The 14206-nt window shown below is 47.2% G+C and overlaps 1 protein-coding gene across 1 annotated transcript in view; it reads left to right on the plus strand.

Annotated features, from left to right (window-relative positions):
- Positions 1–14206, plus strand: part of FKBP1B (FK506 binding protein 1B) — a 79560-nt gene that overhangs the window by 3519 nt on the left and 61835 nt on the right. The window contains exons 2-3 of the mRNA XM_019520679.1: positions 7–25; positions 3810–3857. Of these exons, the coding sequence (XP_019376224.1) occupies positions 7–25; positions 3810–3857 (67 nt within the window). The remainder of the gene's footprint in view (positions 1–6; positions 26–3809; positions 3858–14206) is intronic.

Below are 14206 nucleotides of genomic sequence, written 5' to 3' on the forward strand. Positions count from 1 at the left end.
GTGGAGACCATCTCCCCGGGAGACGGTACCGTGCAGGGGCAGGGGCAGGACGTGGGAGCCGAGGGGCTGGGAGCTGCCCCGGGGGCAGGGGGGGCATTCGCTGGTGAGAGGGGAGCCGCAGCAGCCGGGGGCTGCAGGGGAGACAGGTGGGTGGGCGCATCCCTGGCTGCGGCTGCGGCAGGGTCTGTGGGTGCCAGCGGGTGGCTGCCCCTTGCCTTGCCAGCGGGCCGGGCTGTCTCAATGGCATTTGCTGACAGCTGCATAAATCCAAGTGTGGTGAAGTCATGTACAAGGGGTAACGAGAGCAAATGCCAGTGCAGTGCGCTTCTCTGCCTGAGGCGCGGGAGCCCCCAGGCAGTGGCCAGTGCCGGCTGCTTCCCAAGCCCATCCTGGTGGAGGCGTGCTTGGGGCAGAAGCAGCAAGACAGCTTTTAGGGCGCTTGTCTGCTGACACCACTCCTGTTTCCACGTTACACTTTTCCACGTTACAGTTGACTCCCGTGGAGAGAGCCTGGGAATGAACGTGAGACACGACTGCAGAGTAGTGCGAGTAGCAGTGACCGAAGTGAGCCTTTCACATGCAGGCTCCCAGAGTTTCCTAAATGTGTTTCCAAAGCTTTTCATGAACCCTTGGCCAGGTACGGCATCAATGTTTGGCACAGCAGCAGCATTTTGACAGGCCTGGCCATTTCTCCCAGGTTTGCAATGGGCAGCTCAGGTTTAGACAGAACGTTAATCTTCGTTTATGAGGTCACTTTTTCACGACCAAGTAATGGCTGCTCTGCTCTGGGCATGTGGCATCCCCATACTACCTCTGATGATAAATACCATTGCTAATATACAGCCATATGAAGGGGCCAGCTTCATCCTTGGGTTACCTTTCTTGGCTTGAGCTCTTTTCTACGCTTGATTTTCTTCTTCTGCTGTCATTGTTTAGCTTTGAGGGCCAAATGATGCTCCCACTTGCCCTAAATTTGGGGGATCTCCATACATGGAAGAAGGGCAGCTATTGTAAGTGGCGCTGAGGATGGAATTTAGTCTTGGAATTGTATTATTTACCTGTGCAGAGATGTGCTAACTATGGAAGATGCTGTTCAAATTAAAGTTATAAATATCTTTTCTTTGGTTTGTAAATCTTCATCTAAACTGCTTGATTTGAACAGTGTCATCAAACCACAGTTAGTATGTACTGTTGCCCCAGATCTACTCAACAGTAATTCAGCCGTCATGCAAACTGATACAGGTCCATTGAATTTATTAGCATAACACCTACTTTTACTAATGTGGAATTTGGGTCAGAGATGACTGATGCCGTATTCCTTCTGATTTAGTTCTGAATCTAATAGCATATCCTTTCCCTGGGGCCTGTTGTGGGTGGCAGTAGCATTAGCTATGGCTACCAAGATCACAGCCCCATTGTTCTAGGCATTGAACAAATATATTGTAAGAAGCAGTTGCTGCCATTTCCCAGTCTAAACAGAGTAGGCAGTTTGTAAAAGGTTTGGAAACCTCTTCACTATTTATGGCTATATGTTAGGAATCTTTGGTTGACTTGCCTACTGTCTCTTCTGCCCTCCTCCTACTGTTTGTTTCTGCTGTACAACTGTGCATCTCAGATCATACCTGATAATAAAGCATGCCATGTTAGCACACGAAACTCAGACAGAAGAGACAACAGAAGGCCATCATGGAGGTTGGCGCAGGATCCTGCCTTAATATCCAACTTCTGAAGCTCCTGTCTCGGTTGTTTCTCCACTAGTACATCCCATCTCATATACTGCAGATCAGTTCTGCTGAGCCTGGGTCCTGTGCCTGCCCAATCAGTTCTGCAAATCAGTGGTATCTGTTTTAATCTGCTGCTACTTTGAAAGTTTTGGACGTGTCCTGGAAAATGTCCCTGCACCTTTATATGCCTGTCCAAGCCTGGTGGCAGAACCTAGGGTGGATGAGTAACTCTCAGCAATGGCAAGTGCTTCATTCAAACACTCTCTTATGCCTAGTGTCAGAACAAGGGACAATAACCATTGTTACAGAGGGGCTTCCAAGAGCTCCTTTCAGGATATCAGTGGCATACTGCCTCAAGGCTGCCAATTTAAAAAATGCATTTATATTGCATGATAAAGGATTTTTGGGAAGCTTTCCCATTTACCAATTGCATGTGTTCTCATAAAAGTGATGTTAAATATGTGGCATTTGAATTATGAATACTAACAGTGAACTTTACCACTATCCCAGAGTTTGATTTTGTTTGTGAGTGCCAGCAAAATGGCTCAGAGAAATTTAAGATCATGATCTATCCATTATGCTTTTAGAGAATTCCCTTGCAACAACAGGATATAGTCCATTGATGGGGAACATCTAATGTTACAGTTAGTATAAAATATGTTATACTTGTATGAAAGGAAAAGGCAATATTATTATGAGAAAATATTAGTGTAACCCGGGCGGTACTCCAAGAGGTACCCCCTCTCCAACTGAAGGGATCAAAGCAGGTGCACAAGCACTGTGGGAGGTGTAGGGACTCTCCTTCCCCTACAGAGCAGAGCCAGACCACCAATGGGGACTTAACCGTATACCTTTTAATACTGGGAACATAACAGGCATAACTCAGAGGGTATAGTAGACACTACAATGCCCCAAGGGGGCAGGATTCAACAAAGGTTAGACACTTACAATCATTGACAAAAAACAGGGTTAACAAAATATCAAACACAAACAGCAGAACAAACAATACGGGTTGGTGAAATATAAAAAGGCACAAAATGCAAAATGTCAAATGACAAGGAAATACAGGGCCTTGGTACCTGGAGGGGGAGAAAACACAATGGCCCCTTTACACTGCAAGAAGATTCACTTTTTATTAGCTCACTCACCCCAGGTCATCACAGCTGGGATTTGAACCAAGATCTCCCATGTGGAGGGTAGAAACACTGCCACACAGCCACCACTGGTGACACTGCACCAGCTGGCTAGGGGTCTTGACCTTCCTGGAGCCCCGGCCTCACGTCGCGCTGCCTGGCCTCTGATTCATAGTTTCTAGTTTCTAGTTTCTAGGGTCGGAAGGGACCTGAGCAGATCATCTAGTCCGACCCCCATCATCTAGTCCGACCCCCAAATTGGAGGAGCTGGAGGCAGAGCTGGGAACCTCTCAGGCCGATGCTCAGATCCTTCCTGGAGCGGGGGGAGCCTGTCCTGCTGGCTGCAACCTCTCCTAGGGGATCCTGGAGCCCAGTGGGGAGCCTCTCCTGCTGGCCACACGCTGCGCTGCTGAGGGTCCCACTGCTGCCTGCAGTTCCTGCTCTTTTAGGCTCTTCCAGGGCACTGCTTCTACCCCGCTGGCTCAGCTCTTGCCAGCTCTGTGAAGCTCCTTCCTTGTTGTCCTTCGCTGGTCTCTCCCCTGAGTCAGCCCATGCTGCCCCTTTTATCCCCCTCCAGGTGACACTAGGGGCCAGTCGGGACAAGGGTGGGGGTGAGTCTCTGGGGCCTGACTGGTGAGGAAAGGGAATCCCAAGTCCTCCAATCATCTTTTGCCCTTTCAAAACCCCTGGGCCAGGTCACTGTCAGCTAGCCCGTCACGCTAGTATTATTCCCAAAACTAAACATGGATCATAATGGGAACTCTCTCTCCTAAGCCATAGTTACCTATTGCCCTTCTGGATATTGGCCGTTTGGATAAAATGTCAGTCAGACCTAAACCAATCCTGGATTTAGTCCCCAACCTAGTCTCTTCATCCCATTCATTCTAAAAGCTGATCATGAGCAGGCATACTACCAAAGGGTTTTTTTAATTAGATTTTATATTTTCAACAGGGAGGACATTTCCAAAGAAGGGTCAGACATGCGTGGTGCACTACACAGGTAAGCATGTTCTGTATGTTCTGTCCAAAGTGTTTTGTATTTTAGAAGTCACTGGTCATTTCAAATTGGATTATTTTATTTTTTTTCTTCCCCTGCCCCTCTTTAAGTCTTTGTTTCATTGTTGATACTATTCTGATGAATCTTCTGAAGGTGTGGCTCCCTACAAGCAGTTCGAACTACAATACCTATGGGCACTTCCTATTAAGTTTACTAAATGTAGTGTTTAAGATTGTACAGCTCACTCTACTACAACAGGCAGTGAAGTTAAATGCAAAACGTGTAGCACAATGAAGAATCAGGGCATGTATCTCTCCAACCTCAGACCCTGACATTATTAATGAACTGTTTGACAGTCTTTCTTTTGATTTTGCATGTTGTGAAACCAGCTATCCTGTGTATTTCTGTGGCAGTTACACGACCAAGCAATGTCGATATAAATCCCCCTGGTAGTGGGAAGTTAATCAGTCTCTTTTAGAAATTCTTAGGATTGGATCCTAAATGGAGTAAATCAATAGCGCTCCATTGACTTCAGTGGAGCTAGACAAGTTTACTCCAGTTTAGCACCTGAGGCTTTATTTAAACAATATTAATGATAATGTCTGTCACTCTCTTTTTCTTTCCCCTTCATATTTCCTGGTTTCCACGTTACCAAATATACTTTGTATTCTTTAGTTCTGACAAAAGGGTCGCAGTGATGAGGGCTATGGTTGCCATTGTGGTGACTTGAAAATGTTCCCAAAAGCTGTCAGATCCTTTTAATGTTTTTGTAACAAAAATCTGCTGCATCATGGGCAGAGGATCAGTAGTTTATTTGAATATGCTTGATTTATCATGTTGCAAAAGACAAATAATTTCCATTTAACACAACACAGATTTCCATGGAACGTGACTGTGTAGCTCTGCCGCAAAGAGAACAGTTTTCTATGTATTTTCTCTGGGCTCAAATCAACCTGCCCCTAAAAAGACGCTGCCATAATAGTGGTCAGTAATCTATAGATATTTGGCTATATTCTCAAAGAGACATATTCATCCAAAGGATCTCTCTTGAATGCTCTGTACTTGCCCCAGTCCCACTAGTTGAGAATCTGGCCTTTATGCCTTGACATTTCCAGGGCTAGATGTACGTTCATTCAAGTTAGAAGTATTTTGTACCAACGCAAAGGCAAAAAGTATTGTATTAATCCCATCTTACCCTCAGCAGTACATACAAACACTCATTGGCTTCTGTTTGAAATGTACATGTGTATCGGGGAATGGGTGGGGGGTAGAATTAGGCCCTAGGCAAGGAATTTAATCAAAATTCTTTGTCTCAAGAACCCGTGGAGATGGTATTGGAATAGGACAGTGAAAATTGCAATTAAAGCTAGCATTAATAAGAAATGGTATCAAAGCAGACATTATAATTAAGTTCTAAATTATAGCAAGCCAAAACTTGCCTAACTGTAAAGAACTTAAATGTTTTACAAAGCCTGTTTCCAAGATATCTTGTACTTTAGGTGTAATGTCTATTCATGTAGCAGTTATTGCCAATGTCTCTGTGTTTCTTTAGTAAAAGTCACCATATCTTTACATTGCCATAACTTGGAATGATGAAAATCTTTTATTTCTGTAATGATCTTAGTGGTAGCTGAGACCCTATGACAGTCTATCTTGAGTCTTTTCTGTTTACTTCAGTGAATCATAATTGCAAAAAGTGGCTTGATTCTTCAGTATGGAACGTGAACTTATGACATCCTTGAGGCATAATTTGCAAACACAATTCTCTGATAAAGCCAGCACAATTTTCACTCCTGGACATTTGCAATAGATCATTTATACTATAGATCATTTCCTACATTAACAGAATGATCTATTATATATTATTGTTACCATCTTACTACTTGCCCTTGGACAAGTGTCTCACTTCCTGCTTTTGAAATTTAAGAGAAATGGGGATAAACCTAAATAATGTTTTGCAAAGTGCTTTGAGATTTTCAGATAAAAGAGGCTATTAAAGAAAAAAATATAGCTGATGGAAAATGTGTATAGATTTTTAAGAAAAATGTGATGGCTTTAACAATTAAGGCTAGGTACAGGCATTATACGTATTGTGCAGTAAGCACGCAGAAAGCTCTCTACAGCCATAGCTGAACAGATGTTCACAGCACATAGAGTGCTTTGAAAATGGTGGATCCTGCTTTAAGTGAACCCTGAATGGATGTGCTATGAGACTAAAGTGCTTTAGATTAGAGTGCTTTATTACACACCTGAACTAGATCCCGTCGAGGTAGGTTTCATTTTGCTGGCATCCCAGGGGTCCATTGCGGAGCAGCTTGCTAGCCTTAGTTGGTGCTTGGCAACTCTGAGAGAGCCCCTGCCCTGGTCTCTTGCAGAGAGAAGACAAAAAAGGCTCCATCTCCTCCCTGTGCAGCCAGGCAGGCAGGGAGAGGGGTAGGAAATGGAGCCTCCCTGCTGTGCAGGGCTCCCCCTTGCTTGCTGGCTTGGATCTTGGGGGTGCTGGACTGGGCCTGTGCAGCAGGGGGGCTCCATTCACCCCTTTCCACCCCACCTATGCCAGCCTTCTAACAGCTGCAGCTCAGAACCCTGCTCAGCTTTTTGCTGTGCCAGAAACTGGTGGCGGGCAGGGCGGGGAGGGAAAGGAGTGCCCCTGCTGCATGGACCCACCTTAGATTCATAGATTCATAGACATTAGAGCTGGAAGGGCCCTCAGAAGATCATGAGTCCAGCCCCCTGCCCAAAGGGCAGGAAGTCAGCAGGGGTTATAGGATCCCAGGAAGATAGACAGCATGCAGCTGTCAGGAGGCTCAGGTTGGGGGGCTGAGGGAGTGGAGCCTGCCTTCTGCATGGGCTCCCCCTAGCTTGCTGGCTCGGTGTTTGGGGGAGGGGGGGACAGGCCAGGTCCACATGGCAGTAGGGCTCCATTCCCCCATCTCCCCCAACCCCAGTTCCTGATGCAGCAAAAAGCCACATGTGACTCTGAGCTGTAGCTGTCAGTAGCCCTGGGTGTAGGGGGGAAGAAAGCCCCCTTGCCATGTGGGCCTGGTCTGACCCCCACCAAGACCTGAGCCAGCAAATTGGGAGAAGCTGCATGGTAGGGGGGGAGGGGGCTCAGTTCCCCCTCCCTCTCTCTCCCAGCCACTGCTGACAGCTGGTGGGGGGTCAGGGCTGGGGAGAGGGGCCTTGCGGGAGCACCCCCAGCCTGCTGGCCTCAGTCAGTGCAGGCCACTTCAGTCCCCCTCCCTCCCACCACAAGGGCAAACATGAGTTGTGTTTGCTCCGCACTCATCTAGGGTGTTTTGAGTAAAGCACAACACCTGAGCACTTCTGTCTTGGGCTTTTTGAAGGTCCGTATTTAGCCCAAGTTAATGAATTTAAGTCTCAGATCATCTCCAAGTGCAAAAGAGTCTGTGTCATAAAATCTGTCCTCAATTGCCCATTTCTTCCACAGTTACATCTAGCAGTACTTATCGTGGTGTGGTCCTGCTAGTTTCAGTGGCATTAGATACTAGTTCATGTGAGTGAAGATAATAGAATGGGACTCAGCTTAACACTATTTAGCAACCTTGTTGGCAATCTCTGGTCATTTTATCCCCTTCAAAAAGCCCACTTGGGCAGTGTGAACTTAGAACAACTGCCCATTGTACAGATAAGTAGAAGATAACATTTTCATGACTGGCCTGCAAACCCAGCATATCAAAAACATAAAGGAGCGTTATTTATATAGATTTAAGAGGATTAAAAAGATATTTCTTCAAGAGGGCATTAAACAGAACTTCACTTGTAAAGTGACTTTTGTGTCATAGTAAAACACCCGAGGTGATTTCAGGGCACCCACTGAACTCAACAGAGAGTTCCTTTCTTCACAGACATGCAGCATGGTGGATTTTCAGTTCTTTCCCACTGTGTTAGCAAATAATTAAATCTCTACTCTTTAGCCAACAAAAGAAATCAGTTGATTTTAAGTCATGCAGACTTACTAAAGAGCTTACATAAGGTACCAAAAGAGGCTGCTGTTCTTTAAGCTTTTAGAGCACAACATTCATCTGAGGCAATTCATCCCTGCAGATTATTAGACTGCTTTTCTCTGTGTAAGAATTGTTGGCTCCCATTTGAGCATGTTTACAATGACCACAAATATGTGCCGCTGCATATTTACAGCTCATATAAATTTAATGAGCAGGAACTGAGAGCGTTGTAATAATTGATGCTAATTAGAATTTCAGATTTGGATCTTCACAAGAATGAAATAGATTTGTAACAGACCTACAAGGAAAGATTTTCAAAACTACTCAAATAGCTCTTGAAATTACCAGCAAAAGGAACAGCACTTGGAACTTCATAGTCACAGAGAGCTAGCGCCGCAAGGGACCTCCAGAGGTCATCCAGTCCAACTCCCTGCTTGTGGCAGGATCATCCCTATCCAAACCATCTTATGCAATCCATAATCTAAACTCCATATAAGACTATCCTCAACCCTGACACAACACAGACCTAACACCATAACCTGACTGCCATAGGTAAAGCAGGAGAACCACGGCAGCCAATGTCCTGCTTCTATATGCTCAAGCGATCCTGGGTCCTGTTGTCAATATGTGCTCAAGCGATCCTGGGTAGAGGGCCATGTCCCCTGCTACAGGGGAAAGCAATACCCCCTCCCACCCTACCCCCTCCGTTCATACCAATCTGGCCATGGGGTAAAATTCCTTTCTGACTCCAAATATGGCAATCAGTTTGACTCTGTACAGAGGGCCAAGACCCTCTAGTCAGGAACCTCTGGCTCTGGTCCCAGCAGGAGAATTGGAACACCCCAGTCAAAGTCTCCAGCCTTGGCTGAAGCCAACACGCAGTGACTCTGAGGAAGCCTTAAAATACCTTCACATATGTAGCTGAAAAGGGGATGGGGGAGGAGAGGGGCAACCAGCAAAGCCCAGAAGCAAGGGAAATACCCATAGTAGAACATAGGCATCGCTACACCTAGATTATTCCCAAGCAGTGGCTGTCCAACCTCTTCTTGAACACCTCTAGTGATGGAGAGTCCATAACTTCCCAAGGCAATCAGTTGTGAGGGAGCATGTCAAAAGCCTTGCTGAAATCCAGATATATGATATCCACAGCATTCCCTCATCTACCCAGATAGTTCCTTTGTCATAGTTTCATAGTTTCATAGTTTCTAGGGTTGGAAGGGACCTTAGCAGATCATCTAGTCCGACCCCCTGCCATGGCAGGAAGGAGTACTGGGGTCAAACGACCCCAGCAAGGTGTACATCCAGCCTCCTCTTAAAAACCCCCAGGGTAGGCGCCTCCACCACCTCCCTTGGAAGCTGGTTCCAGACCCTAGCTGCCCTGACCGTGAAGTAGCGCCTCCTGATGTCTAACCTAAACCTACCCTCTGCCAGCTTGTGACTATTATTCCTGGTCACTCCTGGCGGTGCTCGGGGGAACAGGGACTCCCCCAATGCCTGCTGATCCCCCCTGACTAGTTTATAACAGGCCACAAGATCCCCCCTCAGCCTTCTCTTTTGGAGGCTGAACAGGTTCAGGTCCCGTAGCCTCTCCTCATAGGGCCTGCCCTGCTGTCCCCTGATCATGCGAGTGGCCCTCCTCTGGACCCTCTCCATGCTGTCCACATCCCTCTTGAAGTGCGGCGCCCAGAACTGGACACAGTACTCCAACTGCGGCCTGACCAGTGCCGCATAGAGGGGGAGGATCACCTCTTTGGACCTGCTCGAGATGCATCTGTGGATGCATGACAAGGTGCGGTTGGCCTTCCTGACTGCATCCCCACACTGCCGGCCCATGTTCATCTTGGAGTCAATGATGACTCCAAGATCCTTTTCCGCCTCCGTGCTGACAAGAGGGGAGTTCCCTAACCTGTAGGTATGGTGCTGGTTGTTCCTCCCCAGGTGCATCACCTTGCACTTGTCTGTGTTGAAACCCATCCTATTCTCATCCGCCCACCCTTGTAACCTGTCTAGGTCTGATTGTAGCCTGTTGCTTCCTTCTAGTGTGCCCACATCCCCCCACATCTTAGTGTCATCAGCAAATTTGAACAGGGTGCTTTTTACCCCCTCGTCCAAGTCACTGATGAAGATGTTGAACAGTGCAGGCCCAAGGACCGAGCCCTGCGGAACCCCACTGCCCACATCCCTCCAGGTTGAGAATGACCCATCCACCACCACTCTCTGGGTGTGGCCCTCCAGCCAGTTGGCGACCCATTTGACTGTGTGGGTGTCTACGCCACAGCCCCCCAGTTTCTTAATGAGAACGGGGTGAGAGACAGTGTCAAAAGCCTTCCGGAAGTCCAGGAAGACTATGTCTACTGCTAGCCCTGCATCTAATGATCTGGTGATCTGATCGTAAAAGGCCACCAGGTTGGTCTGACAGGACCTGCCACTGATGAACCCGTGTTGGTTGCCCCTAAGCATGCAGAAGGAGTCAAAGAAGGAGATCAGGTTTGTTTGACAGGATTTATTTTTCATCAGTCCGTGTTTGCTGCTTGTGATCAGCCTTTCCTTCTCTAGATGCTTGCAAATAGCCTTCCTTAGGTTATGCTCCAGTAACTTCCCAGGTATTGAGGTGACTCTGTAGCTCCCTAGGTCCTCCTCTTTGCTGCCTCCTTGCACTACATTGGCCCTTTTCCAGTCCTCTGGTACCTGGCCGATCTCCCATGACTTCATAAAGATCATTTCCAAAGGCTCCAAGGTCTCCTCTGCCAGATCCTTCAGGACACTGGGATACAGTTCATCCGGCCCTGCTGACTTGAATTCATTCAAACCCAACAAAAGCTCTCTGACCATCTCTTCTGTTATCTCCTTCCTGCATAGTACAGTAAACGGTAATGACCCCACTGAAGCACAGATAGGTACGTCAGCTAAATAAGTAACTCCATGAGTTGTCAGCAGTAGCAGGCTGTTCTCGCCCTACTGCCTGTGCACACTTTTTAAGTGTGTTACACAAACTGTACAATATTCCTTAGGCACATTATCTTATGAGCTCAATCAGGTTGGCTCTGTATGATGGTTATTTACATAGAACAGCTCCCAGGAAAGCCATGGCCTGGGAACTCATAAAAATGAAAAGCTTTGGCACTGGTTAGCAACTGGATGGGAGTCCTCCAAGGAAAACCCCAGTGCTGCAGGAAATGGTGTAAGCAATTCAATATTGGCACTCAGCCTTCTGAGTCAGTACTGAACCAGTGCCAGTATGACATTAAGGGTTTTATACTGAAAGTACCATCTTTCAAATAAGACGTAAGGCTTAGCTTCAGGTGCTTGGGGGCCTTATAAATCCTCTGTTGCTTTCTCACAAGAAGGCTGTCCACACTCTGCACACCATTCAGCAAAGGCAGTGAAATCCCATTCCCCGCTGCCATCCCATTGTGTGCATAGGGTTGATGAAGATGGCTTGTGAACCTCTGGATTCCTAGAGCCAGTACACCTGCATAGCTGTTGATCTACAACAGGGGTGAGCAAAATACAGCCTGCATGCTGGATCTGGTCTGCCAACTGATTGGATCTGGTTCACAGCTGCCCCCACAGTGCTCTGCATGGGGTCGGGCCCCGCCAGTTCCCGCTGAGGCAGCCTGCTCTGTGCTCCTACCTGTGCCTGCTGGTCCAGTCCTGGCCTTCACAAGCAGCTTCTGGTGGGGCTGTTCCTGATGTGGCTGCAGCTGGCTGGGTGCTGCTGTGCTCCCCTCACCTCCAGCTGTGGGTCTTCCTTCTGTGCTGCTCTGGGTGGGTCAGGGGAAAGCTTCAGTGCACAGGGCTCCAGCTCCAGCACTAGCTCCAGTTCCAGCTCCTGGCTGCCTTCCACCCACTCCACCCACCCGCAGTTGGGTACTTATTGTGCTGGGTGGGTGGAGTGGGTGGAAGGCGGCCAATAGCTAGAGCCAGAGACTCGTGCACTGGAGCAGGAGCCTTCTGGCTGAAACTTCCCCATTGCCCATGATCTCGGCCTCACCTGCCTGTCCTGCTCTTGAACGCTGCTCCCTGCCTGCCCACAGCCCTGCTGGGAGTTTTGGTGAGTTGTTTTGGGGGTGGGGGGGGAAGATGCTGACCCAGCCCGTGACAGCTCATCAAAACTCCCTATGTGGCCCTCAGGCCTGAATAACTACCTCCCCCAGTCTGTGAGGTAGCTCCAATATCCAGCACCAGGATTTTACAAACAGGGTGTGGGAGCAGTGACCGGCGCTGCAAGGGTGGATGCACTGCCTGCTTCCAGCTTCCTCCCGGCAACCACTGGGGCAGGCAGACCATGCCATGGGAGTAGCAGCTGGGGACTTTTTAAAGCAGGTAGGAATTCCCCTCTTTCCCCTCCCTGCTGAGGGGCATGTCACCTCCCCTATCCTCCCCTTCTCCATTTGCAGGTGCTGCTGTTCTGGGGGTGAGGGGAGATCCTGTTCCACTCCAGCTTGCTTGCATGGGGCCAACAGCAGTAATGGGGGTGGTGGGTGCATGGATGCCCCTGCCCCACATCTGCTTCTGAGCTAGTGGGGAACACCCAGGATGAGGAGGCAGGGAGGGGGAACCTGCCCACCTGCTGCTGTTGCTGCTGTCTTGGGCTGAGCCTAGACCCTGTGCAGTCTGGCTGGAGTGGAACAGGAGCTGCCCTTGCTCCCAGGAAAGCAGGGACAGTGGTAGCGGCAGACAGGGGAAGGAAAAATGGAAGGAAAGGGGATAGGAAGGGGAGGGGACAGGACATGCTTCTGAGCATGGAGGGTAAATGGAGAGGTGGAATTCTTACCTTCTTTGGGGACTTAAAGAAGTCCCACACCCATTGCACACCTTCTGCCCTGATCTGCCACACAAGTAGCATTGCAAGTAGCTCTTGGGGCTTCTAAAGCTCAGAGGCTACAGCAATAGCTGGGAAGCATCTTTTATGCGTAACTTGACTTTGAGTGGAGAATTCTCTCTTACCTTCATAGTCCATCTGTCTTCCCATCCTTGGCCTTGCTGATTAGTCCCATATTCTAAATGATTCTTGTCTGGCCTTCTTTGCTATAGTCTCTGAGCATCTCCCAGCTGCATTTAGAATTGTGTTGCACATAGGTTGACGTCTTTTATCCTGTCCTCAGTGAGAGCACTGTGTGCAGTACAGCATTTTGTTTTTGGGGAGCATCAGTTTTTTTAATGTACAAAGAGAAGACCTATTAGTTTAATCCATCTGCCAATTCGGGCTTGCTTTCTGCAGTATATTTTCTAGTCCTTTGGCCTGTGTAATTTTAAATATCCTGGATGATAGTGCTACCCACTCTACTTCCAGAACCTTTGATGTTAAAAACACTTAAACTTCCACCTTGCACAGCAGAAAGAGCCCAAACCAGAAAGTGGAATCTGAACATCCCTGAGCTTCAGTCGCGAGTGAGATAAGTCAAAAGTTTCTTTTGTCAGAACTGTTTTTTCTGACACTAGAATAACATAATATGGAAATGTCACCATAAAAACTGAGGGGAGTTTTTTGGGTACTTCAGTTCTTCTCATTCTCATCTTTTTGCTGGGTTTTCCATGCAAACTCCTTCCCCTCCGATACTCCCATGCATATTCCAAAGGCCATGGAATGCCATGATGTACCACAGTAGTTCAGTAATATGGGAGACTGGTACTTAATGGAAATAAAATCCATCTAAGGAACCCAAAAAACAAAGTAGGATATACATGAATGACAGCTTTCATGAGACAATCCATGTCTGGATTGAAGTTTTGTGGTCAACCAAAAGTTTTGTGATAATATTTTTTGTCAATTTTTCCCCCACCAAAAATCCAAAATTTCTGTAGAAAAACTTCCGCTTCCTAAGAACCTCTAGGAGGAAAGTCAGAATTCAGTTCTGAAATTCCCTGAGTGGCTGGCATCTTAGTCTGAACTACAGTGCTGTATCTGAATACCCAGAACTGTGTGGATTTATTTCAAGATTTGCTTCTGAGTTTTGCAGTACCAGTTCAGCTTTAATTGCAACCGAGATTAATTTTACATGGTTCCAACCCCAGAGTCTGTTCCTTGTAGAGAAAAAATGTATTTTCTTGTCTGGTAATGATCCAATCTGACCTGTAGTATGACCCTTTCATGTTCTTACTGCTTAAAATATATGTATTGGGGCATGCCTTACTACACATTTATTATTTTACCCCCTTATTTACACATATGCTATGAGTATAAAAGGAGGTACTACATTGTTTATTATTTAGTGTATCTGCTTTATAGGTCAGTAGGGCCATATTTCCTCTTCAGACATTTAAAGTAAGTATTTTCTTTAGTTTCTTGGTTTCCTGGCTGCAATAGGAGTATCAGACTATATTGTTTGTAATATCTCAGTACTGTGAGCATTGGTCACTAATGTTATATATATATATATA

Source organism: Gavialis gangeticus, unplaced genomic scaffold (genome assembly GCF_001723915.1).
Source record: "Gavialis gangeticus isolate Ggan-Ray unplaced genomic scaffold, GavGan_comp1, whole genome shotgun sequence".
NCBI classification, from domain to species: Eukaryota; Metazoa; Chordata; order Crocodylia; family Gavialidae; genus Gavialis; species Gavialis gangeticus.